General features: G+C 48.0%; 1 protein-coding gene across 1 annotated transcript; it reads left to right on the forward strand.

Moving 5' to 3' along the window:
- The first annotated feature begins 7834 nt into the window (after window positions 1-7834).
- Window positions 7835-23347, forward strand: CZHXorf65 (chromosome Z CXorf65 homolog). The gene is made up of 6 exons (XM_033137735.1): window positions 7835-7919; window positions 8438-8524; window positions 11009-11143; window positions 14049-14117; window positions 21401-21528; window positions 23152-23347. Exons 1-6 carry the CDS (start codon window positions 7895-7897, stop codon window positions 23275-23277), a joined length of 570 nt encoding a protein of 189 aa, XP_032993626.1. The 5' UTR covers window positions 7835-7894; the 3' UTR covers window positions 23278-23347.
- The last annotated feature ends 2464 nt before the right edge of the window (window positions 23348-25811 follow it).

Raw genomic sequence — 25811 nt, forward strand, 5'->3', positions numbered from 1 at the left:
AAATGATGTATATAAAAGCCTGAGGTTTGGGGGGCAATTCAATCACTGTTTTACAAGCTGCAATAAAGAGCATGAAATCACTGCAGGTGTTAAGTCGCGGGTGCAGTGTCTATACGATTTCAGCTCTCCATGTAATCAGTTCTGGGTAGTGATTCAGCATGCTAGCAAGGATATGCTAGGAGTCAAGTCTAACAAGAACAATCTCCTTTATTGCAGTAGGAACTTGACTGACTGGAGGGAAAGGGCTGGCTCCTTTTATACTCTCAGGAACAGGAGTTGGGGAAAGGATACATTTAGATTTTGGCGGGACCCAATCAGAGTAAGGATCCAAATTGTGCCAAGTTAACCAATAGCAACTGTCACCGCACCTGTTTGAATCACCCTGGAGCGGGAAAGGTAGTTGCAGAACTAGCAGTGAAACTCACGTATGCATATTAAACCAATACATAACAGCAGGACTCCGAGTACAGTGGTGCCCCGCTATACGAATTCCTCGCTAGACAAATGCCTCACTAGACGAAAGGCATTCGCTAGCGGAAGGCTGCCCCGCAAGATGAAAAAGTCAATGGGCTTGCCTCACAAGACGAAAAAAAAATCCCCCCCCCGTGAAAACCGCTATTTTGCATTGGTGCTTCGCACGACGAAAAAATCGCTATATGAAGACACTCGCAGAACGAATTATTTTCGTCTTGCGAGGCACCACTGTATATTTCATCCACCCTTTCACTCTCTCACCTGCAGGCCATATCTGGTCATGATGATTCTCCAAGTGATGATTCTTTGCTGGCATTGCCCACATTCTCCAGATCCACGGCCCCATCCCGCTTGCAAGCAGAGAGGAAGTTCAGCTCATAACACTCCTGGATATCTGAAAAACAGGCCAAGAGAGAACTGTAGATGCAAAAGTTTGAAACACAGTTGCTGGAGCAGCCATGGGAAAATCTTAACATGGCTGAGCAGGGTGACCAAGCAGGGAGTGTCAGCACAGCAAGCTCAGTGAGATTTGCCTAGAGTGGAGTTCAGCAGAAATGTGTTGCTAACTTCTCTTTTCCACTCTGCTCAGAGCCTGAGGAAGACAGCATCATTCCTGCCCTACAGGAAGGAGTTGCCAGCAGCAGAGGTCAACATTTGCTCTTTAAAGTTGTTGCTGGCATCTATCTATCTTGAGAGACAATGGAGTGCACCTCCAGGGGTGAAATCAAGTTTGGGCAGTGTCCCAGGCCGTCCAGACAACAAGATCCCCCTGTCAGTCTCACTGATGTGGTCCAAAGCAAAACAGAGCAATATGTTTGGGACCTGCTTGGCTGCAGGAGTTGCCAGAATAAGTTGCACAAGGCCCCATCCAACCATCTTAGGAACTCCACTCCGGATTTGTGCAGGGTTTACTCCCGAGCCTTTTCTTCTCCTGAAGGTATCCCACAAGCTAGTGGAGGTTTAGGATCTGAGTTTTCATTCTTCTACATGGGTTACCTTCCCAGGTGGATGAGCCCCACCTGCCCCCTTGTTTTCCTCTGCAGCATGTGCAAAAACTGCCTTCTTGACCATTGGACCCACGGTTGGTCTGATCCGCTCAATATGCTGGAGCCTGTCTTCGCATGCGGGGAAGTCCCTAACTCACCGATGGTTTGACCCACTGGCTTCCCTCACCTGGTTTAGCTGGCCAGTCAAAGCCATTCCCGGGATTGTGGCTGCTGTCTTATTCTGACAGCTTCTAGGAGCCGCAAGTGAGAGGGTGGGGACCAAAGGGTGGCACACCAGAAGGAGCACAACATGTCCTCTCCATTCTTTATCTATTCCTTTGTTTCTTACAAAATACTGCATCTTGATGTGCCTCCCCTCAAAAATAGCTTCAATTGAGAAAAAGAAACTACCTAGCTGTGTTTTAAGCCACCAATACGCAGGCAGCCTAAGACACATTTCCTTTTCTAGTGGGGATCTCTAGTTGTGATCTTTCCCTGCAACTAAGAACATTATAAGGCAACTTCCTATGTTCCATTCCTGAGTTTCTGCATCCGGACACATTTTTACCTTTTCAATTGGCTTGTCCTAGATAAATGTCACCACCAGTTTTCACTAATTGCAGAATTGAAGTCAACATTTATACTGCTGCCCAAAACAGAGGTTGTTGTTTTTTTTAAAAAAATGTTTGGATTCTTAACTGCATAGATAACAAACAGAAAATATGAAGTCAACATAGAACAACCCCCCCCCCCCACCCACCATAAGAAAACAGGAGATCAAGAGCACTAACTCCATATATAAGGAAGTCATACATCAATGGGAGGGGAGGATAAGTACAAATACAAGAATAGAAGCTGGACCTTGATAGAAGACCACAAGAAGATCAACCAAGCCAAATCGTTCTTGCGGTTTCTCACAGATGTTCTTATCTGTGATTTAGAGGTATATATTGTTACAAAAGTTGGGCGCCACCCCCACTCTGCCAAGCAGCAGCAGCAGCAAGATTTCAGAGGGTTCCAAGTATTAACCCAGGGTCTGTGCTGCTTTGGAGAATCATAGAATTGTAGATTTGGAAGGGATCATGAGGGTCATCTAGTCCAACCCCCTGCAATGCAGGAATCTTTTGCCTAACATGGGGCTCGAACCCACAACCCTAAACACACACACCCTGGAGTGTGTGTGTGTGTGTGAGAGAGAGAGAGAGAGAGTGTGTGTATACACATACACACACACACACACACCCCACCCTCCCTGACCAGAACCGGGCTCAGGGCAGCTAACACCAATAAAATTACAATAAAACGTAAAAGAAAAAAGAAACAGTTAATTAAAATACGGGTTAAAATACAATTTTAGTATTTTTAGCCTCATTTTAGTAGTAGCCCATGAATCAAAACCACAAGGGGAGGGAAACATAAGCTCACACCCAAGGCCAGGCGGAACAACTCCGTCTTGCAGGCCTTGTAGAAAGATGCCAAATGATGCAGGGCCCTGGTCTCTTGTGACAGAGCATTCCACCAAGTTGGGGCCAGTACTGAAAAGGCTCTGGCCCTAGTTGAGACCAATCTAACCACCTTGTGGCTCAGGACCTCCAAAGTGTTGTTATTTGTGGACCTTAAGGTCCTCTGCGGGGCATACCAGGAGAGGCTGTCACGTAGGTACGAGGGTCCTGTGCCGCACAGGGTTTTAAAGGTCAAAACCAGCACATTAAACCTGGCCTTGTACTCCACCAGGAGCCAGTGCAGCTGGTAAAGCACTGGATAAATGTGGTCCCGCAGCAAGGACCCCGTAAGGAGTCTCGCCGTGGCATTCTGCACCCGCTGGAGTTTCTGAGTCAGCTTCAAGGGCAACCCCGCATAGAGCGAGTTACAATAATCAAGCCTGGAGGTGACCATCAAATGGATCACTGTGGCCAGATCAGGGCGAGAAAGGTAAGGGACCAACTCGCTCTATACGGCAGAGATGGAAAAATACCAACTTTGCTGTAGCTGCAACCTGCGCCTCCATAAAGAGGGAGGCATCGAAGGTTACACCCAAACTCCTGACAGAAGGCGCTGGCACTAATTGAGCCTCCGCAAGAGATGGGAGTTGGCCCCCCAAACCCATGTTGTCCTGACCCAGCTAGAGGACCTCTGTCTTCGAAGGATTGAACTTCAACAGGCTCCCATGCAGCCATCCAGCCACAGCTTCCAAGCATCTGGTCAGTGTGTCCAGGGTTGAGTCAGGATGGCCGTCCATCAACAGATAAAGCTGGGTGTCATCTGCAGGGGTGGAGGAAGTTGCTTGGCCGGGGGGTGGGACGTTGCTCCGCAGTGTGCACGCATCCTGATGCATGCATCGTGACGTCACGGCGCGCGCGTCAGGACAAATGCGCCGCGGAGGCGAGGGGTGGGCCAGTGAGGGGCGTCAAGCATGATGCTGCCTCGCTGGCCTGCCCCTCGACTCTGCCCAGGGCCCAGCAGCAGGAAGGGAGAGCACGCGCCAGCCGAGAGGGAGCAAGCCGAGCCCCACCACCCGGCAAAAACCTCATGCAGCGGCGGCTGCCTTGTGCTTGCTCTCTTGCTCTGCCTGCTAATGCTTTCCTTTATTTATTTATTTATTTATTTATTTATTTATTTGGCGCTGGGGTGGGCTGTGGGTGGAGCCGTGCGCAGAGGCGAGGGACGGGCCAACGAAGAGGGGCATCATGCCAACCACAAGCGTGACGCCCCTCTTCACTGGCCTGCCCCTTGCCTCTGCGCACGGCTCCGCCCATGGCCCACCCCAGCGCCACCCCCCCAAATAACAATAAAGGAAAGTGTGAGCCAGTTGAGCGAAAGAGAGAGAGAGAGAGAGAGCAAGCACAAGCCAGCCACTGCCGCCACCGCCGCTCGCCAAGCAAGGTTTTGGAATTGGCTGGGAGTCGCGATCGCAAGGGCGGGGCCCCGAGTGTCACCCCCTCCAGGGCGGTACCCGGGGAGGACCGCCCCCTACGCCCCTCCCTTGCTCTGCCCCTGGTCATCTGCATATTGATGACAGCCCAGCCCAAAACTCCAGACAATCTGGGCAAGGGGGCGCATAAAGATATTGAAAAGCATCAGGTAAAGGATTGCGCCCTGCAGCACTCCACACACCAAAGAGTTCCGCAATGACAACTCCTTCCCTAGTGCCACCCTCTGTCCCCAACCTGGGATAAAGGAGTGCAGCCATTGTTGGATTGTGCCCTGAATCCCCACGTCGGCAAGGGGTGGTCCAAAAGTTTGTGATCAACCATATCGAAGGCTGCTAACAAATCTAAAAGAATCAGCAGTCCAGACCCACCTCGAGCATTCTGCTGGGATCACTCAGTCAGTAGAGCATGAGACTCTTAGGATTGTGGGTTCAAGCTCCATGATGGACAAAAGATTCCTACATTGCAGTGCGTTGGACTAGATGACCCCTCTGGTCCCTTCCAACAATTCTATAATTCTATGATCTTCATTCTTAGAATCCTAAAATTGTAGAGTTGGAGGGACCCCAAGAGTCATCTCATTCAACCCCCTGCAATGCAATCTCAGCTGAAGCATCCATGACAGATAGCCATGCAGCAGCAGCTGTTTATAAACCTCTAAGAAAGGAGAGTCCACAAGCTTCACTGAGCTAGATGGACTGATGATCAGATTCAGGATAGGGCACCCCTAATGCAGTGTGGTCTTGAGCAAAAGGGAAAGAAATAGTGTTTACAACTACAAAACCCATTATATGGTGTAATCATAGAATTGCAGAGTTGGAAGGGGCTCCGAGGGTCATCCAGTCAAGAAATCTCCACACACTGAGCAGCAACTTAGTGTTGCTTTTTGCAGCTGCATTAGTGCCAGCAGCCTCCCTCTCCTCCACATTCACCTTCCCGTCTTACTCTGTGCCATTTTTTGCACCCATTTTAGCCCTGTTGGGCTCCCTCTCTCTGTTGTCCCTTGGCATGGATGTAGCCAGGGGGGCACCTGCCCCCCTAGATCCACAGATACTATTGAAAAGCATTGAAAGCATGGGAATACCCAGGATTTTTGTTAGGGCAGGACAGGCCTCTTGTTAGGGGGTGCAGAACCTCAGTCGGCTCTGTATTTTTATGCATTTGAAAGTACTCACTTATTCAAGGTTCTACCACCCACAGCAGAAGCCTGCCTTTGCAATGACCTATTTACGGGGCATTTTCACTTGTGATTTCCCAAGAACAGCTCAACATCTTTGGCTACCCCCCACCCCCCAAAAAATCCTGGCTACCCCCGTGCCCCCTGGCTTTATTTGTATTGTTGTTTGCAGCTGCAAAAAGTGCCAGTGGCCTCCCTCTCTGTGTCCTTCACCCGTTAACTTGGAATTTCTTGTTTTATGCAGCCACTTTAGCTCCGGTGGCCTATTCCCTCCTTTCTTAATCTTTTGTCTCTTTTGCTGCTGTTGCTGCTGCACCAAGCAGCACCCTGCCTTGCTCTGCCTTGCTCTAACAAGTGAGGAGCTTGAGAGGTTATCCAGTTGGGTAGGAGACAGCAAGACCAGCCAGGAAGTTTGGACTACTGTCTGTGGCCACCAGTGACAAGCAGGGGTGTCCAAAGCGTGGGGCCTGGGACAGTCACCCCCATCCACACCCACCGTCTCAGGGCCAGTCCTGCATGCCCCTGCTAGAGCTGGTCATCTCAGCCTTCTGCCACCGCTCTCTCGGCTGCGACAGGGTAGAGACATAGGAACCTGCCTTATACTAAGCTGGACTCACAGGCAGCAGCTGTCCAGGGGTTCAGACAGAGGTGTCTCCCAGCCCAACCTGGAGATGCTGGGGACTGAACCTGGACCCTTCTGCATGCAAAGCAGATGCTCTACTCTTGAGATGCGGCCCTTTGCCTACAGCTCAGCTGCTTGTATAGCCAAGGACTATGCTGTGGCCTTGAGCAGGCACACTTAATCCTTCTTGCTATATGAAGACTATCCTTCTCACAGCAGAGGCAGACTTGGGGTAGCGTGATCAGTTCCACTGCACAGGGCGCCACAGAGCCCTGCAACTATGACATAGTGAATTGAGCAGAACAGAAGGTGAGAGGCAGGAGGGTGCTGGGGAATGTGTGTGTGTGTGTGTGTGTGTGTGTGTGTGAGAGAGAGAGAGAGAGAGAGAGAGAGAGAGAGAGAGAGAGAGAAGTATTTTTTATTGATTTTACAAATACAAAGTGTAACTAAACACAAACTAATAATATAAAGAGATTATCCAAATCTCGCAGCTTCCTCCCACGCCCTTCATGGAGTCTCCTTTTAAACATCTACAACTGCATATTCATTCGCACTCCAAATTTTACATTGAACCATATTGTCCAGAATAATTTTTACACTACAGGTTAATCAAAACCCTGCACTTGTTTCCATCTAGGAGTGTGCTGAATTTTAACCTCGCACAAGGTGCTGTTGAAATTTGAAAGACCAAAGTCTGTCTCCCTGCTCATGGATTTTGGATGGTGACTCTCTAAGCAAAACAGTCCAGCTGACTGTTTTTCTTTCCCGATTTGTTTCAGAGGTCAGCCATAGCTGGAGATGCCTGCAGAGATTTTAACACCACAGCCTCCCTCACATTGTGTTCCATCATCACCATCACCATCACCATCATTATTATTATTTACATTTATATAGTACTTTTATATTCCAAGGATCTCAAGGTGCTGCACACTTTTCTCTTCCTCCCCATTTCATCTTCACAGGTTAGGCTAAGAGATGGTGAATGGCTCAACGTCACCCAGGGAGCTTCATGTAGGGTTGCCATTTGTCCTCTTTTTCCAAGACACTTCCTCTTTTTCAGGGATAAAATTTCTGTCCAGGTGGATTTTTAAAATTTGCCAAAATGTCTCTGGCTAAACTTTCTGGATGAGACGTAGACATAACTGGTGGCTGAAGACTTGCTTTCCTCTTCTCTTCTCTTGCTCCCCAACCCCAGCAATAGATCACAGCTTCTGTAGCCTACATATAGAAAAGGTAAAGGGACCCCTGACAGTTAGGTCCAGTCGTGTCCAACTCTGGGGTTGCAGCGCTCATCTCACTTTACTGGCCGAGGGAGCCAGCGTACAGCTTCCGGACCATGTGGCCAGCATGACAAAGCCGCTTCTGGCAAACCAGAGCAGCGCACGGAAACGTTGTTGATCTTCCCGCTGGAGCAGTACCTATTTATCTACTTGCACTTTGACGTGCTTTCAAACTGCTAGGTATATAGTAGGGGTATTTAAAATGAGAGACGTCATAGCATCCTCTTTTTTTCTCTTCAAAATATGGCAACTCTAGCTTCATATCTGAGTGGGGATTCAAACCCTGTTCTCCCAGGTCCTAGTCCAAAACTCTAACCATTACGCCACACTGGCTCTCATTATGAGGTTATTCTGAGGTGTCACAATGGCTCCAGGGTGGTTCAGCTGGTCAAGAGCTGCCCAGCTGAACCAAGGAGATCTGGGGAATGTTTATCTGCGTTAAATATGGAGGTAAGGTGGAACCCAATAGACATGGGTCGTAGGAACAGAGGAAGCTGCCACATACTAAGCCAGGGCATTGGTCCATCTAACTCAGTATTGACCACACTAACTGGCAGCAGCTGTCCTGGATGCTGTCCTGGGGGTTGGGGGACACTTTCCCATGGAAAGCAGACCAGTGTCTCTTCTAGCCAGTGATTTTCTTCTGGGGGGGGGAGGGTGGGGGAACTCACCGCGATCTCTGTTTGTTTGTTTGTTGTGGGCCCAGTCACAGTGCCCCTGCCTAGGCAGACAATGATCTGGATTATAAATGGACACAACTTTATTGATTCGAGATATAGGTGGATTTTTGGCTCAGCCCTCTCCACCAGAAAAAGATATATTTAATTTTAAAAAGGTAAGGTAACTCAGTCCACACCTCACTTCCAAGCTCTTGCTATAAATATATATATCTATAAAACCCCTGCCTGCTGTGGTGTGTGGGCACAGCTGCTGCCCGTAGCAACCATCCTTGGCTCCTCTTCTTGCAGACCAACGACAACTCCTGGCGAACATTAACTGCTCAGTCTTACTCCTAATGCATTACCTGCGCGACAAGGTGGGACTGCACAGGACAGGTGAGATGAGTTCCCAAAGCACAAAGAAAGTGGAGCGGCAAACACTGCCCAGTTGATGGTCAGGAGGCAACAAATTGTTTTAATTGTTTTTAGATATGAAATCCACTGTATATTTCAGAAGGTTGTTTGTTCACTACGCAACTGGATGCCATCATAACCAAATTTTGAATGATGGTTCCTGAGTTCAAGCAGGTTTTCATCTATTTTCGGATAAAACTGGACACCATTTTTGAATGCAGGGCCTTTGAGGGGATGGCTCCCCATCTCTGACGTATTTTCTCCAGGGAGGCTTGCATAGTGCTGAGTTGAATGTCTTTTGATGTCAGCGTGTGGAGGCTGGTCCATTAGGGGCCCCACCTACCGTCTTCTTACTTACAAGTAGTCCAGGTGTCTGCCTGCCAGCTCTCTCCTCCTTAGTCATAGTCTGTCTACCTACCATGCTTTTAAACTGCACGGCTTCCCCCAAAGAATCCTGGGAACCTTAGTTTATCTCCTCACAGAGCTATAATTCCCAGAACCCTTAATAAAATGCAGTTCCCATGATTATTTTTTTGGAGAGGAAGACGTGGGGGAAATTTCCGAAAAACAGCACTTTGTCCTGGATCTTAGGCAAGACAATAAAAAAAGGCAACCCTACCATATGTTTAAAGTACATGTATTACTTTAGTGGTCAGGGCTCCCCCCTCAAAGAATTCTGGGAACTGTAGTTTGTTCAGGGTGTTGAGAATTGTTAGGAGACCCCAATACCCTCTCAAGGTTGTAATTCTCAAAAGTTCTCTGGGAATAAAGATTGATTGTTATAGTCTTTTTTAAAACAACAACAACAACAACAACAACATTATTCTATTAAAGATTTTTCATAATACAATAAGATAAAAGAAACTAATCGAAATAAAAACAAAAACAGAGAAACAAAGAAGGAAAATACAAAAAGGAAACCCAAATAGAAGAACAGAAAATAAAATAATAAAATAAAAATAAAAAGGATTTCCAATTTGCTGTCAGTAAGAAATTACTCAAAATATTCAATCTAGAATAGCACCCAACTGATGAAAGGCAAAATTTTCCCAATCTTCTGACCCAAATAGATTAATTCATTTTTCCTTTTTTTACACAAAAAGTCCAAAAGTGCTCCTCTAATTATTATTATTAATAATAATATATATCAGCAATAGTCTTTCTGTATCAAATATATTAATTGTTAAATTATGTGGGAACTGTAGCTCTGTGAGGGAAATAGAGACTTCCTAACAACTCTCAGAACCCTTAACAAACTGCAGTTCCCAGGATCCTTTAGGCCGGGGAAGCCATTACTGTTTTCTGTGGTTTTGAGCCCTACCAGTCCTAATGGACGCCAGTCACCACAAATCCAGATGCAACCCTCTTCTACTTGCCTGAACCTTTCAGGACTTGGGTGCACTTCTGCATTTCCACTAAAGACTTCTACTCTGTTTTGCATTGAGCCACATTCTGAATAAATTTGACTATTTGAAGTATGTTGCTTTCATTGTTATTGTCTTTTAATGTTCATAGATCAGGCCCTAGGGGAAAGCTGGCAATTAAATAACCACAATTACTTTTTCAAGAGCGTATAATGCAAGACTGAGAACAGGCCACTCCTGGCGTAGTTGTGTTCTGTGGGGGCTGACCCACAGCCCTTCACCAAAGGAAGAGAGTGTCATTCATGGACTTGTTGGACACAGAAGAATGGTGGGAAGAACCAGTTGGGGAACCCCCAAGGGAACAGGGCTCAGAGCCCGGGCAGTGGTGGTGGGGTGACAATGAGTAGTCACAGGGAGAAGAGGGGCGAGACTGGGAAGAGGAGTTGTCAGAAGCTGAAGAGGAAAGAGTATCTGAAGAAGTCTGCATGCACACTAAAGCTCATACCAAGAAAAAACTTAGTTGGTCTCTAAGGTGCTACTAGAAGGATTTTTTTATTTATTTTGTTTTGAGGAAAGAGGGTTTAGTGAACAGGGAGAGTCTGTGGCAGAGAGAAGACCAGAAGCAGAGGTTGGAGAAGAGGGAGGCCATGAGGCAGCGATAAATCAGGCTTATGAAGAGTCACAGATGTCCCCCCCTTCTGCTGCAACAAGCCCCCATCTTTTCCTGTCTCCTAGCCCCAGAAGAGGGCTGAAATGGGCAGAGCAGCAGCAGGCTCCACACAAGTATAGTCTCTAATTGTTTGGGGAAAGCCCTGGTGAGGAAGGGACTTAGATGGCTGTGGGGAGGTAGGGACTTTCAGTCTCAGCAACTGATTTTTATGGGGTAAGACCTACCAGGGATGAGCTGCTGTGCTCATTAGGCCTGACAGCCAAGTCTGTGATGGTCGTGTTTTTGCTAATAAATAGTTATCACCAACTTTGAATGCTGTGATTTACTGCCAGTTCACTCTTTTGACAAAGAGGCAAAGTCCCTGCTTACACAGAGGAAAGGAGGCGAACCCACCCACTCCACTGCCCCCATATCTCTCTGTTCCCTTTCCAGACCCCATTGACTTGTGTGAAGAGAATGGGACCCTGAAGCTGCTATTCCTAGTCAAGTTTCCGGAAGACAATGCCAGCAAGTTCCTCACTCCCCGTATGACCTACTACATATGTAAGGTGGAGCGGGGCAGCCCAGGTATGTCCAAGGACTAGGAAGCCTCCTTCCCCCACTTGCACAGCTAGTTCTACAGATGGTAGCCACAGCTTCCTGAAAGTCATCACTTCCTTAGCTCCAAATAGTCCCTTTCTCAAAGGTGTGGGGTCAGACATACTGTACGCAGCTGGCAGAGCTGCTTCAAAGCAAACACAGAGAGCTGCCTCTTAAATTGCTGTTGCTTTTCCTTGCCCCATGCAGTCATAAGGTCTAGAAACTTAAAAATGAAACCTGACATTTCCTCTGTGCATCTTGCTATGTTTTCTTGTGTTGTGCTAACTCATCCTTCTCCAACATAAGGAAGTGGCAAGGCACCTGCTTAGCCTGCTCTGCCAGGTTCATCTCTAGGTAGGGAATATATGCAGCCCCAAACCCTGGAGAATCTCTGCCAGTCAATTTAGATAATACTGAACTTTGTGGACCAATGGATCTGAGTATAAAGGCAGTTTCTTCAGATATCTTCAGATATTTCAGACTACAAATCCCATCAGTCTCAGCCAGCATGGGCTGTAATCCAAAACATCTCGGAGGACCCCAGGTTAGAGAGGTTTTATTAGCACCTTGACTGTGCCTGCTGACCTGCTGACAGTTCAGCTTCATTTTCTCGCTGGTTGTGTTTATTATTATTATTATTATTAATTGGGTCATTTGCCCCAGTATATTTTTTATTTTATGGGTTGTTTTGTGTAGCATGCAACGGGGAATTTTAAGGTGTGTGTGAGTGCCTTAGCTGGCATACGCAAAAGAGCAATGGCCATTTCTTGTGTTTCGTTCAAGGTGCCACTTACCCACCTCTGATCAGAAAGCTTCTTCTTGACTTATGCAATATATTATATTGAGCTATACTGTTAGTATTATCTGCTCTGACCAGCAGTGGCATTCCAGGGTCAACAGCAAAGCTTTCCCCATGACCATTTAACTAGCAGTACCAGGAACTGAACTCAGGTCCCCAGGGGACTCTGTCATTCTTTGCATGCAGAAGGTCCCAGGTTCAAACCCCAATAGCAACTCCAGGGCTGAGAGAGACTACCTGCCCGAAACGTTGGAGAGCTGCTGCCAGTCAGAGTAGACAATCCTGAGCTAGATGGACCAATGGGCTACTCTGGTATGATGCAACTTCCTTTGTCCTGCATGCTTGGCAGGTGCTCTTACACAGAGCTATGGGATCTCTCTGTCACACACACACCCCCATGGACCCGTGCCTGGTACTCCATACCTGTTGTACCAGATGCCTTCCAGAAACTTGTGGAATACAATTCTTAAGGGAAAGGGCAGTCCAAAGCATCTAAACTTGCCAGGCAGATTGGGGAAGGTTGCCTTGTATCCAGGTTTCTGTGAGCTTACCTCTTGGGAAAGAGAGCTAGTAGGAGCTGGAGGTTCAAACACCCACTTGGCCACACAGTCTCTACCTCACCTGCCTAACAGGGTTATTGTGAGGATTAAATGAGGAGGGGGAGAACTTTCCCAGTTAATGCAGCCTGATGGGAGATGGAGAGCCTCCCGGTCATCTGCATCTACCTGGGCTGCACCTGGAATGGGATTATCAAGGAATATAAGGCAGTGGCTTCCCCTTTCTTTATAACTGCAGATGCTTCATGGCAATGCTTTGTGGAACTGGTTTTTCTAATCTTTCGGAGACCGCAGAGAACTCTCCCTCCAGCTGGAGCCAGGGCTGCATCTGCCACAATTCTGGATGTGCAGAGCAAAAAAAGAGCACAGGACAGGGTCCTGAGTGCAGGATTTGGCTTTGTGTGACTCTTGGCTTCCATTAAGGAACAAATTCCTAGCCCCTGTAAAAGCAAAAGATACACTCAGAAATATTTGGATGGTGACGAAATCTCAGAAGCTAGAGGGGCGGCTGAACGAGAGTTCTGGATGCTAGTAGGTAGACTTTTGTTCTTCAGTGTCATGCTAGTCTTGAGGGTGAGCCAACTGAGAACTCATGGTGCAAAACAAATGTACCCGGTATGTGTTTAATTGGCACAATCTACAGGTTGTCCAGGGGGCAGGTTAGGGAATGCAGCTGCTCTTGGCACCAAAATTTGGCTTGGGTTGGGGTGGAATCTCCCTCTCTTTTCTTTCATTGCGCACCTGGTCCTCCTGTTTATCGTCTTCTCCTAATCTAATTGTAAACATTAAAGAATGCTCATAAGGGGGGGAGCAGGACCGTGCCTGCCTCCCACCCAACTCAAGGCTAGTTGGTCCACTGTGTGGGGGAGGTCAGGGTGTTTGTGCAGCCAAGAGCTTTCCCAGTCAACAGCTGCGGCTCTAACCATGTAGCTCTTCCTTACTAATGCCAGATGTGTCACTTCCACTGGCCTGCAGGTACAGTCCTCTTCACGGAACACATGAACTTCCCTCTCGGGTCTTTGTGGCTGTGGACTCCAGTGTCCTTCTGGCATAAAGGGTCTGTGGCTCTTTCCTTCTTCTTGCACTGCAGATGGGTGCATTGCTGACCAAGAGCTGATTTTGACCATTCTCCTTTGAACTCCTTCCTTGTGTGTTCAGGCGGTTCTCCCTTAGGGACAGAACCTTCATGACCCATGTCTGGGGAAGTTGTTTCCGGGAACTTTAGTTGTGATTCCTGCATTGAAGGAGGTTGGACTAGGTGGCCCTTGGGGGAGTCCCTTCCAACTTTACAGTTCTATGATTCTATGTTTGACCCTTTGAGCTCCTTGGAGAAGAAGGCTGAATATAAATGCAATAAATAAATATAAAATAAATACAGGTAAAAGGCAAATGGAAATTAGCTGCAGGCTGGTAGAAATCAGCTGTGAGCATTCTCCCAACTTGTATCTAGGAATGCAGAGCACTCAGCTCAGGTTCCATGTTGCAAATGCATTGCAAAGTGTCAAAGTGAGTAACACAGGGTTCTCCCTCTTTGCAGGGTCGAAACAAGAAAACAGCTACCGGGCCTTTCACCCTATGTTCAAGCACCCTCCAGCAGAATTATTGGGTAGGAACTCGCAGGACTTAAACTTCTATTCTCAGTGTATCAAAACGCAACTCTGAAACCTATGAAGTCAGGGCAAGTAAAAGTTTCCCCTTTTACATTTCCTTCCCCTGTCAGCAACACCATATAGGAGAAAGGGGCTAGAAAGAAGTTTTTCTCACCCTCTCTCACAGTGAAAAGAGAAGTGTTGGAAATCACCATGAACACCTCCCTCCTTGTTCTTTTAGAATGGCAATGGCGCCCACCTGGGATGTGCTGGAACCCAAACCAGAGCAGGGGAAGCCTTACTCTCTCATATTTAAACTCAGCGGGGTTATGCAATGAAGCCAAATGGTGGGAGATTCAGGACATACGAAAGGAAACAGAGCAGAATTGAACTATGGGGCTCTGTACTGTAAGATATACTGCTGGCTGCCAACATGGATGACGTTAAAAGGGTTTCAAACAAGTCTGTGGAGGTTAAAGCTGGCGGTGGCTTCTAGCCATGCATTTTCTACAGTGCTGGAGGCAGTGTGCCACTGAATTCCAGTTGCCAAGGATCGCAAGTAGCAGGGGCGCTGACTCCTAGGGGCTGGACCCCTTTGACCCCCCTCCATCTGTTCATGATATCACAATGTCATACATGACACCCAGAGGTGATGCTGTCATGCAAGTCAGCAACACTGCAGCTCCTCCTCCTCCTCCTCCTGTGGAGGGGAAGCACCCCCTGGGCCATGGCGGTGGCAGGAGGTGCAGGAAATGTCAGCCATGGAAGCTGAGTGATGCCTGGGTGGCATCACCTCTGGGCATCACGTCCGACATCCAAGTGTCACGCATGATGTTGTGGTGTTGCGTAACACCACTTCGCCCAGCGCTTTCCTGAGTCGGCACACCTGACAAATAGGAGGAACTTGCTGTCGAACTTGCCTCCTGCTTTCAGGCTTTGCTGTCAAGGCCTCTGTTTGGCCGCTGTGATAACAAAATGTAGGACTAGATAGGCCTTTGGTCTGACCCAGCAACCAGGCTCCTCTAATGTTTATTTGTTTTGTTTCATGAAATTTATATAAAGCACTCCTTGACTGCCAAACCCAAAACCAAAGGAAAGCTCAAAGAAGTTTGCAAGAAAGGAAAGTAAAACAATGAAATTATTTGGAAAAGAAAAAGTCAAAAACAAGAAGTATTTAAATATTTAGTAAGCTAAAAAACCAGGTTGAAACACATGTCAGCGTTGTACATGTCTGGGTAGGCTTGCTGAAATAAATTCTTTTTCAGCAGGTGCTGAAAAGGATACAGTGAGGGAAGCTGCCTGATGTCAATATAGTGGTACCTTGGTTTACAAACTTAATCGGTTCCGGAAGTCCATTATTAAACTAAAACCGTTCTTAAACTGAGGCGTGCTTTCCCTAATGAGGCCTCCCGCCACCGGTGCCCTTCCACTGTTTGGATTCTGTTCTTAGACCGAGGTAAAGTTCGCAAACCAGGACACTACTTCCAGTTTTGTGGAGTTTGTAAACCGAATCGTTCATAAGCAGAGCTGTTCTTAAACCGAGGTACCACTGTAGGCAGGTTATTCCAATGTGTAGCTGTTCTTTTGTCCCTGCAAATCACAGACCAGGGTAGAAAGAAGAGCTTTTATATCTCCAAGTGGTGGAGGAGAATGGTGGTATATTCTAGACAGACTTCGACACCTAGCATCTTTTTTAATTTTTAATAGAACTGAGGCACTGGGTGTCAGGACAGAGGCCAACCCTATCCCCTCACTTTCTTCAAATGCTGCCTCCCCACCCCGAGTTTAGGTCTGAACAGAAGACTGTTATCTTTACTAGAAATTTCTGGGTGAGCCAACAATTGCCCCAATACCCTCAGAAACCTTAGGCAGACAGTAGGCAGAATTGTCAACCTCTGGATTATTTGCTGGTCTATGACCGTAATAAAGTTTACTATTATTATAACCTCTGGATTAAGAACAAAGCAGGTCCCCCAGCAACCACACCAGCCTTAGAAATGATTTCAGTATATGGGCACAAGCAAGTTGCATAACAAAAGGGTAGTCCCATTTGAGGAATGCTTCACCAGGAGAGTGCAGGCAGAAAAAATTAAAATAAAATAAAACAAACCCAAATTACCTGTCTCTCATCTTTCCCTCTTGTTGAGTGCCAATCTCCTAGTGCTGAGAGACTCCAGAAGTTTCCTGGCAGTAAGGGACAGCAGAAACTGTGGTGTCTTTATGGCATATGGCTTATTCACACATCTATGCAACCTGGAGGGGCTCACAGCATTAACACCCCAATAAGGGCTGGCTTCTCCCAGTCACAGCCTTGGATTCCAGGAGAAATCAAGTATGGCTCTCCCTCTCTGGCTTGCGCCTGCTTCTAACTTCCAGCTCTCTGTCTCACACAACTCTCCACTCTGGCTTTTGTCTTTCTAACTTAACACCTAGTTGAGGGAGGGGCCCCCCACCCATTTGTTTTCTGGCACAGAGCCACTTTCTTTGTTACCTTAAAGACCTATACTTAGGCCATTACCAAGAAGCAGCCTGGCTATTCCAATAATTGAGTCCTTGCTGGTCCAAGAATAGAACTGACTCGGGCATACAGCCTAACCCCCCCCCCGCCCTGCCCCCCAAACTTACAACACTGCTTTGCTGTAGCCTTCCTTCAAGCCACAACAGAGATCCAAGACTCCTAGATTAGATAATAAACCAACATGCAGTCAGGAAATAGGCAGAGGCCTTGATCCTTTTTTCACTGGTGGTTTTATATCTCTAGCAGGTCAGGCCAACTTATATCTTCAACCCGGCCGATCCAAGGCACTTTAGAGGTATCATTTATTTTATAATGAACTCCAAAAGGGGGGTGGGGGTGGGGAGCCTCCGCAGCTGGACGGTGTTATGAGAATTAGCGGACTCTCATGTTTGCCTTGGACAGGCTAGCCCAAGAGATAAGCAAGCATCCTAAGGCTACTCATCATTTCTACTTTCCCATACTCTCTTTCCTTCCCAGAGCCAGGCCAGCCGTTACCAGTCCCAGCACAGAATCCCAGATTCTGACTCTGGAGAGTTGCTACTCTTAACACCGAGAAAGATCTAGCAGGGACCACCAGGGTCCTTCACCAGCTACCAGAGGGGCAGCAAATGCAGAAAGACTCTGGGTCAGAGATCCCCAGCACACTGTGGCCAGATGTGGCATGCACTGGAGTTTAGGGCAGATTCGGAGCTACCCAGCTCAGTAAAGAGAGGGAAATAGGCAGAAGCAATGCATGGTAGCTGTGGGCTGTATCAGGGAGATAAGGAGGATGTTGACAATGTGCATTCAGAGAAGGGTGACCAAAAGGGCTCTGGAATCTGTGGGGGCTCTGGAATTGGAGTCCTTTGAGGGTGTGGGTATGTTAGGCTAAGCGGAGACATGATAGCTGCCATCATGTATTTGAAAGGATGGAAGTTTATAAATCTATGCAAAGGCATGGAGAGAGCAGAAAGGGGAAAGTTTTTTTCTCCCTCTCTCAAAACACTAGCGCTCATGGACACTAAGTGAAGCTGATTGCTGGGAGATTTAGGGCAGATCATGGAATCATAGAATTGGAAGGGACTCCATGCACCATCTAGTCCAACCCCCTGCAATGCAGGCATCTCAGTTAAAGCATCCGTGACAGATGGCCTTCCAATCTCTGCTAAAAACCTCCAAGGAAGGAGAGTCCACCACCTCCCAAGGGAGACCATTCCACTGTTGAACAGCTCTTACTGTCAGAAAGTTCTTCCTAATGTTTAGTTGGAATCTCCTTTATTGTAATTTGACTCCTGCCCTCCAAAGCAGAAGAAAACAACCTTGTTCCAGCTTCCATGCAACAGCCCTTGAGATATCTGAGGATAGCTATCATATCTCCTCTCAGTCTCCTCTTTTCTAGGCTAATACCCAGCTCCCTCAACCATCCTGCATAAGGCTTGGTTTCCAGACCCTTGATAATGTTAGCCATCCTCCTCTGCACACATTCCAGCTTGTCAATGTCCTTCTTAAATTGTGGTGCCCAAAACTGGACACAGGACTCCAGGTGTGGTCTGAGACTATTACCAGTACTTCCCTTGATCGGAACACTATACTTCTGTTGAATATAGGCAGACTAGAATACCATCAGCTCCCCCCCCCCCTTTTTTTTTTTGCTCCTGCTTCACACTGTTGACTCATGTTAAGCTTGTGGTCCACTAAGACTCCTAGATCCTTTTCACATGTTCTACTGATAAATCAGGTTCCCCCCATCATATTTTTGTGCAGCTGCCTATTCCTGCCCAAGTGCGGAACCTTAGATTTGTTTCTATTAAAATTCATTTTTTAGTTTGGACCCAGTTCTCCAATCTGTTAAGGCCACGTTGAATCCTTTTTTTCTGCAGCATTAGTTATGCCTCCCAGTTTGGTGTCATCTGCAGATTTGTTGAGCATCCCCTCAATTTCATCATCCAAGTCATTTATAAATATGTTGAGCAACAACAGGCTCAGGAGTCAGACAAGTCCCGTGTGGCACCCCAATTGTCACTTTTTTCCAGGATGATAAGGAACCATTAATGAGCACTCTTTGGGTTCAGTCAGCCAACCAGTTACAGAACCACCTAACAGCTACAAATCCACCTCATCCAGCCCACATTTTATCAGCTTCTCTGCAAAATTATCGTGGGGGACTTTGTCAAAAGCCTTCCTGAAATCAATATACACTACGTCAGGGGTCTGCAACCTTTAAGACAAAAAGAGCCACTTGGACCCGTTTCTGAAGAGGAAAAAAAACTGGGAGCCGCAAAACCATTGCGGCCCACAAAAATATAAACACCCAGAAGCTCATCGCACAATTTAGACAGGTAACGAAGAGCAGGTAATGAAGGCAAAATGGCAAAATATCACGAAACGCTCCCCCCCCAGCCAAACAACAAGCACTGTGTTAAAGGAACCGTCCGAATGCCTGACGCTGCAGGGGCAAATCTAGAAGGGGAAATTCAACCCCCCAGAATACTTCCGCCCCATGAACAGCACAAATGCAACCCTAAAAGTTTAGCAAACTTATGCAAAAGCACACAGCATGCACACTGCCCCAATCTCTATTGGCCAGCAGAGGGGCTGGGGAAGGCAGCTGAGAGGGGCTGAAGCAGAGGGCTGATCACGTCCCCCCTGCAGGCGCGGGAAAACATTCCTTCAGAATGGATAAAACCCTTCTTTCAGTCCATGGGACTCCCGCTTCTAGGGGGGGCCGCTGCCCCCTCCTGCCCCCCATCGGTACGCCCATGCTCGGGCCCCTTTCGCCACGCTGCTTAAGGGAAGTCTCCTGTGCGCCCCCAAAACAGAGCCCGGGACCGGTCGCCCCCTGAGCTTTTTCCCGCGCCCATCTCATCCCGTTGGGCTGCCCTTAGCTGAACAGCCGGGTTTCCTTTTCCTTCCCAGACTGCCACGTGTCCTGGAGCCGGGCCCTTCCACTTTTTTAAAAGAGGGCTTACCCCTCGCCCGCTGCCCGTCGCCCCTGGCCCAGCCTGCAGCTGCCTCCTTACCTCGTCAAGTCGTCGCGCCTCGTCGAATCGCAGCAGCCAGCAGCTCCACCAGCAGCAGCCAAACACAAGCGCCGGGACAGGCGCCAAGGAGGGAAGCTGCTGCGGTCTGCTGCTGTGCCTGCACTGGCACGAAACGAGGCACGCATGAGCAGCACAGCCGCCGGCAAGGTAGAGAAGTGGGTGGGTGCAGGCGGGCCAGCAGCGCGGCGCAGCACCCCCTACATATCGGCGCTAAATGCACCGGCCCTGCCCGGAGCCGCGGCAAAGGTGCAAAAGAGCCGCATGCGGCTCCGGAGCCGCGGGTTGCAGACCCCCGCACTACGTCTTCAGCATTCCCCTGATCCACAAAGTTTGTAACTCCATCAAAAAGAAAGAAAGAAATGAAATTTGTCTGGCATAACTTGTTTTTGAGAAGTTAGTAATCACAGAATTCTTTTCTAAGTGCTCACAGAGTGACTGTTGAATTATCTGTTCTAGTACCTTCCCTGATATAACATAAAGTACTTATTCATTCAGCGCATAGTCAGACTTTGGAACTCACTTCCCCAGGAGGCAGTGATGGCCAGCAATTTGGATGGTTTTAAAGGGGGATTAGACAATTTAATGGTGGAAAGGGCTTTGAAAGGCTACTCTCCTTAATGGCTGTACATTGTCTTCACAGTTGGAGACAGCAATGTTTCTGAATAGCAGTTGCTGAAAATCACAGGAGGGGAGAGGAAGGGAGAATTGCTCTTTGCTCAGATCCTGCTCTGTGGTTTCCCACATGCATCTGGTTGGCCACTGTAAGAACAGGATGTTGGACTAGATGGCCATTGGCCTGATCCAACCATGGAGTAGGCTTGTTCTCGGTTGCACAGAATGGTCTGGATATATCTATATCTATCTATCTATCTATCTCTGTGGGGTGCAGAAATAATCTGTCGGGTAAGAGTGCTGGTTGAAACAATAATGAAACATAGGGTTTATTACTCCTAGTAAACAAAGCCATCCTGAGTACAAGCCCCGATGTGGCCGTCATGGAATCATGAGGTCAACTAAAAGGAAGGTCCAACACAAACACTAACTGAAGCAGTCTCAGAAAGGAAGTTAAGCCAGAGAGAGAGAAAACGACCAGCAGGTAGTCACACAAGAAGGAATCAGTGAGGGTCCAAGCCTCTATCCCACCTCTCTAACTTATTGCAACAAGGCTGAACAGCAAGAGAAACTTCAGAACGATCAGAGCTGTTCAACAACAGGACAGCATGCCTTGGAAGGTGGTGGCTCTCTTTCCCTGGAGGCTTCTGAGCATCTATCAGGTGACCATCTGTCAGGGATACTGTAGTTGTAATCTTCCAACACTGAACTGGGGTGGGGGTTGGACTTAATGTCCTCCAGGGTCCCTTCCAACTGAGAAGAATGCTATGATTCTTCAGTGAACACCAGGTCGGCCTTAAGCTGACCCTGAACTACTTCTCCACACTGTTCTGCCTCTCCAGTTGCTCACTCAGAGCAAGGGTTGCCTTTTAAGCTTGGTCAATCACTGTCTCTACCACAGCCTCAGCCCCCACTTCTGGAAAATGGCACTTATAGGGATGGTCACATCCACATCGTACCTTGAAAGCACACAACTTCCCCCCCAAAGAAACCTGGGAACTGTAGTTTGTTAAGGTAGCTGGGAATTATAGTTCTGAGTGGTAAACTACAGCTCCCAGGATTATTTGGTGGGCACTGCTAAAAATGTATGGAGCTTATCGAGGCTGCAGCAGGGTCTTCTTCCCACTAAGCATCTCTGCTTGCCCTTTAGACTCGTTGCGCAACCAGTGTGACATCCTTGAGAAAAACCGCCTCAAGATTCTCAAGAGTGCAGATGGCAAGAAGACGCTAACCATGGAATCACTCCTGACGTGCATGGCAATGGCAAATCAGTTGGCGGTGAGGCACTCATTTTCACCGGGGGGGGGGCAGATCCTGCTCATTTTGGCCCTGTATGGCTTGTCTGATGCGACTCCAGGACTTGCCATGCACATACCCCTCTCTTGTCTAGACTCCATCTAGGCAAGCAAAAGGCCATTGTCAGAGCTCAATGACTTGTTTGAGCCAGGTAAAAACACCCAGGGAGGGTGTGAAGCAGGGCTGGTGAGAGGTATGGCCTGGGGAGAAAGAGGGTGGCTGGGCAGAGGTGCAGCACTAGGGGAGAATTCGGCGGGCTTGACAGAGAGGCCTGGTGCCCTGAGTTTTCTCACCTCTGGTTTAGCACCCTATCTCTTTCCATGTTCAGCACCCTGTACCCTTTGTGATCTTGCCTTGAGGGAGCTAGTCTCCTCCTGCCTCGAGGAATTGCCTTTCTCCCCAGGAGTTGTTTTTTTTTTTAATAAATAAAAATTCTGAGCAGGGTGGGGTTGACTAAAACTTGTCTTTAGTAGTAGCACATGTGCATAGATATTAAGGTGCCAGGTATAGTTTGCCGCTTCACACTGCTCTGGTATTTTTTATTTATTTGTTACATATATATCCCACCTTTTCCTCCAGTGAGCTCAAGGTGGTGCATATGATTCTCCCCATTTCATTCTCACAAAAATCCTGTGAGGTAGACCATGCTGGAGAAAAGAAATGCATTTCCTTCTCGTGCGTTTGCAGTTAATGCATGTGTTACTGTAAACCACAAGACAACAAAGTTTGTTTAGCAAGGTGGCCAGCACTTATGTGTAGTCTTTGCTTTGTCTAAGTTAACCCCACCCCTAAACGATGAGCCGTGTTTTGTTTGTTGTTCTCTCCCAACTTGTTGAGACAATATGTCTGTTATTTTCTCTCTCTCATCTACACGCATTCAGTAAATAGTTGCAGCATGAATAAAGCCTTTGTACTCTAGAAACTGTGTGATCTTTTTCAACTCAATTCACCCAAGCTGTTAACAGGTTAGGCTAAGAGATGGGTACTAGCCCAAGGTCTCCCAGTGAGCTGTGTGGTTTTGGGATTTCCCAGATTTTAGCCTGACACTCTAACCATTATGCCACATTGGTTCTCAACTTTTGAACTTTGGACCCAAAGCTTTTCCCCTGGTTTCTCTTTAACCGAGTGAAGAATTGCCTTCTTGACTTTTAAATCAGTGGAGGAGGGCAGGGCTGTTGGAGAGTAGATGGATGCAACCAACAGTCAAGGGATGGGGAGCCTTCAGCCATGTGCCAAAGCAGAGAGAATGGTGGGGGAAAGAGATACTTGTTTGGAGCACTAGGGTGTTATGGGCACACCCCTGCTTTCGCCTGACAGCCAGTGGTGGCATAGTGGTTAGCGTGTTAGATTAGGACCTGGGAGACCAAGGTTCAAATTCCCACTTGGCCACATGAAGCTGACTGGGTGACCTTGGGTTGTTGCTGTGGAGATTAAATGAGGAAGGGGGAACCACGTAAACCACCTTGAGCTCCCTGGATATAAAGTTGAACTATGGATGGGTGGGTGGATGGATGGATGTTGGGTTCTTGCCACACCTGCCTCCTTCAAGGGCCACTGCTGCTACACCCTCAACTCTGTTGATCTGTGTTTGTCTCCTATGCCCAGGGGAAAGTCACTGGGAAGTCTGGGGCCAGTTCGTCTGCCGGCCAAGATGATGAGGGCCAGCCTCGTAAGACAGTCACAGCAGCCAAAGCCAGATGGGAGACAAGCAGGAAGGATAAGCATCGCTGAGTACCGAAGGTGATGCCCAGAGGGAGCTGCAGCTCACTATCACTGTGAATAAAGGCACCTTTGGACCTGAGTCACCCCTGGCTCCTTCTCTTCGGGGGTGCTGCTGGAGTGTTGGGCGGAATGGGGAGCTGCCCTTTGAAGTAAAACATGGATTGCAGCTGCATTGTCTGTTGAACCCGTTTTGCATTCAGAGACGGAGCCCTGTTATGTGTTTTTTTTAAAAAAGGCTGATGTCACCAGGGAGCTTTCTGATTGGAGGCTCCAAAGCGAAGCTGCAGCAGAAAGTGGATTTGCCAGAACACGAGGGGAAGAAACTCCCGGCAAAAGGCACCATTGCAGGCAGGAAGGAAGTTGTGAGGGGCTGGGCTGGCTCATCTGCTCCCTCCTGCCCTGGATGCATGCCTGTGGTCCAGCCTGGCAGCACCTGTATCCTTGGCAGACATTCAGTGGTGGTCTTCTCCTTGGTGGCCTAAGATACAGGGGTGGCTGGTCTCTGAGATCCAGGGTGGCACTGCCCTGCCAGATTCAGCCTGCCTTCAGCCAGGCCCCAACTGCCTGCTTTCTCACTTGTAACTGGTCCACCCAATGGGTGGCACTGCCCACCAGTTCCCTCCTACTTGGTCCCAGTGCTGCCCTTGCAGAACCTCAGATGTGAGCAGGTTGGGGGGGGGGAACTGGAGTAGTTGGCTCTGGCTGCATTTAATGCTTGGGCTCCCTGCCTTTTGCCACACCAGGTCATCAGGAAAGACATGTAGATAGATGTTGGAGGCTTATGGCATGAGTGTATTGCCAGGCCTATGAACATAAGGATATAAGAGCCCTGCTGAATGAGGCCAATGGCCCATCTAGTCCAGCATCCTGTTCTTACATTGGCCAACCAGATGCCTATGGGACATCTGCAAGCAGCACCCAAGCACTCTGCCTTCCTGAGGTTTACAGCAACTGGCATACAGAAGCATTGCTGCCTCCAACTGGGGTGACAGACTGAGCCGACCCACCCATGAGGCAAGCAGAGCGCCTACCTCAGACAACAGAAGCACAAGAGAGGTTTTTCCTCGGCTTCTCTTCCCAGCATTGGGGAAGACAAGTGGCAATGCCACCTGCTGGGATACCTCCCCTCTCAGGTGGAGAAGTCAAGCAGCAGAACTTTGCTGAACGCCCTGGTGCTCTGCAAATTCAGAGAGAGCCAGGGCATTCTAGCAGTGGAACTGGGGTGGGAGGGCATAGCAGGGGGCAGGTATTCCCATTTCACCTTAGGTGGTGAAATGGGTTGGGCTGCCCCTGCTAGTGGAGCAGAGCCATTGTGGCTAGGAGTCCTCAGTAGCCTTCTCCTCCATGAATTTGTCCATTCCTCTTTTAAAGCCATTTGAGTTGGGGGCCATCACTGCCACCACCTGTGGGAGGGAGTTCCGTAGGTTAGCTGTGTGCTGTTGGAGACAAGGTGGGAGACAAAGCTGCGTTAGGGTGTGAAACCCAACCAAAGCAGGAGTTCTGTTGGTTTTCTGTCCCTATTTTGGGAAAAACAAGGGTGTTTGTACTGGTTCATGATGCCCAAAGAGGGGAGCTCAGATCTGAGTCAGTGAAGAAGTTCAAAATGGAAATCAACCACCAAGCTTCTAGATCTGGTGTTGTTGTTTTTTAAGAGACTAGCCACGGCTACAAACAAGGTCCCAAAATTTTTTTTTGCAGTGTGAGAAGCAGAGGAGATTTAAAAAAGGATTTAAATAGCTCTTTTTAAACAGTTAAGAGCAGATTTTTGAGTTATTTGAATCTCTTCTGACAGCATGGATGTGTCTGTTCAGGAACCCTGGAAGAATAAAAATGGTTGGGTAAATGGAGTTCATAGTATTGTAGAATTGGACGGACCACGAGGGTCATCTAGTCCAACCCCCTGCAAAGCAGGAATCTTTTGCCCAACATGGGGCTTGAACCCATGACCATGAGATTTAAGAGTCGCATGCTCTATCAAGCTATCCCAGCTATTTGTCCATATGGATGCATGCTTTGGATTTCGTTGGCTGCTTCCTAGAGTGTCCATTTCCGTACTTTGCCCCCATCTTTTTTAAAAAGTTGAAATAATAATAAAAATAGGAAAAGGAAACTCTTGTGCAATCTCCACCCCACACTAATGCAGTGTAAGTAATCAGGACAATACCTGCTGTGAATATTGCACAGCGAGAGAAAAGAGCCAAGCCATCTGCAACCCGGATGTAAAATAGGCTCACCCTTTGAGCCAGAGGGAATAGACAAAGACATGGCATGGAGAGAAAAGGCACAAGGAAGAGTCTGAGCACAGTCTATATCACAAGGCAATTCATGATGGCTGCTGCATTAACAGGGTTTAAGGCCCCCTGAACACGTGTGGAGAGGCAGGGTGACGCAATGATTAGAGTGTTGGACTGACTTGGGAGACAAGGTTTTGAATCCCTACTCAACCATGAAGCTCACCGGGTGACCTTGCGCATAGCCCACTTCACTGGGTTGTTGTGAGGATAAAATGGGGAAAAGGGGAACCTTGTACCCCACCGTGAGCT

The sequence above is a fragment of the Lacerta agilis genome, chromosome Z, assembly GCF_009819535.1.
Source record: "Lacerta agilis isolate rLacAgi1 chromosome Z, rLacAgi1.pri, whole genome shotgun sequence".
Classification (NCBI taxonomy): Eukaryota; Metazoa; Chordata; class Lepidosauria; order Squamata; family Lacertidae; genus Lacerta; species Lacerta agilis.

Excerpts from the sequence above, each read along its gene's own strand:
- CZHXorf65 (XM_033137735.1), top strand. The coding sequence starts at position 7,895 with ATGTTTATCTGCGTTAAATATGGAG. Across the intron at positions 14,118-21,400 it reads CCCTCCAGCAGAATTATTGG|ACTCGTTGCGCAACCAGTGT; the intron begins GTAGGAACTCGC and ends CTTGCCCTTTAG. Across the intron at positions 21,529-23,151 it reads CAATGGCAAATCAGTTGGCG|GGGAAAGTCACTGGGAAGTC; the intron begins GTGAGGCACTCA and ends TCCTATGCCCAG.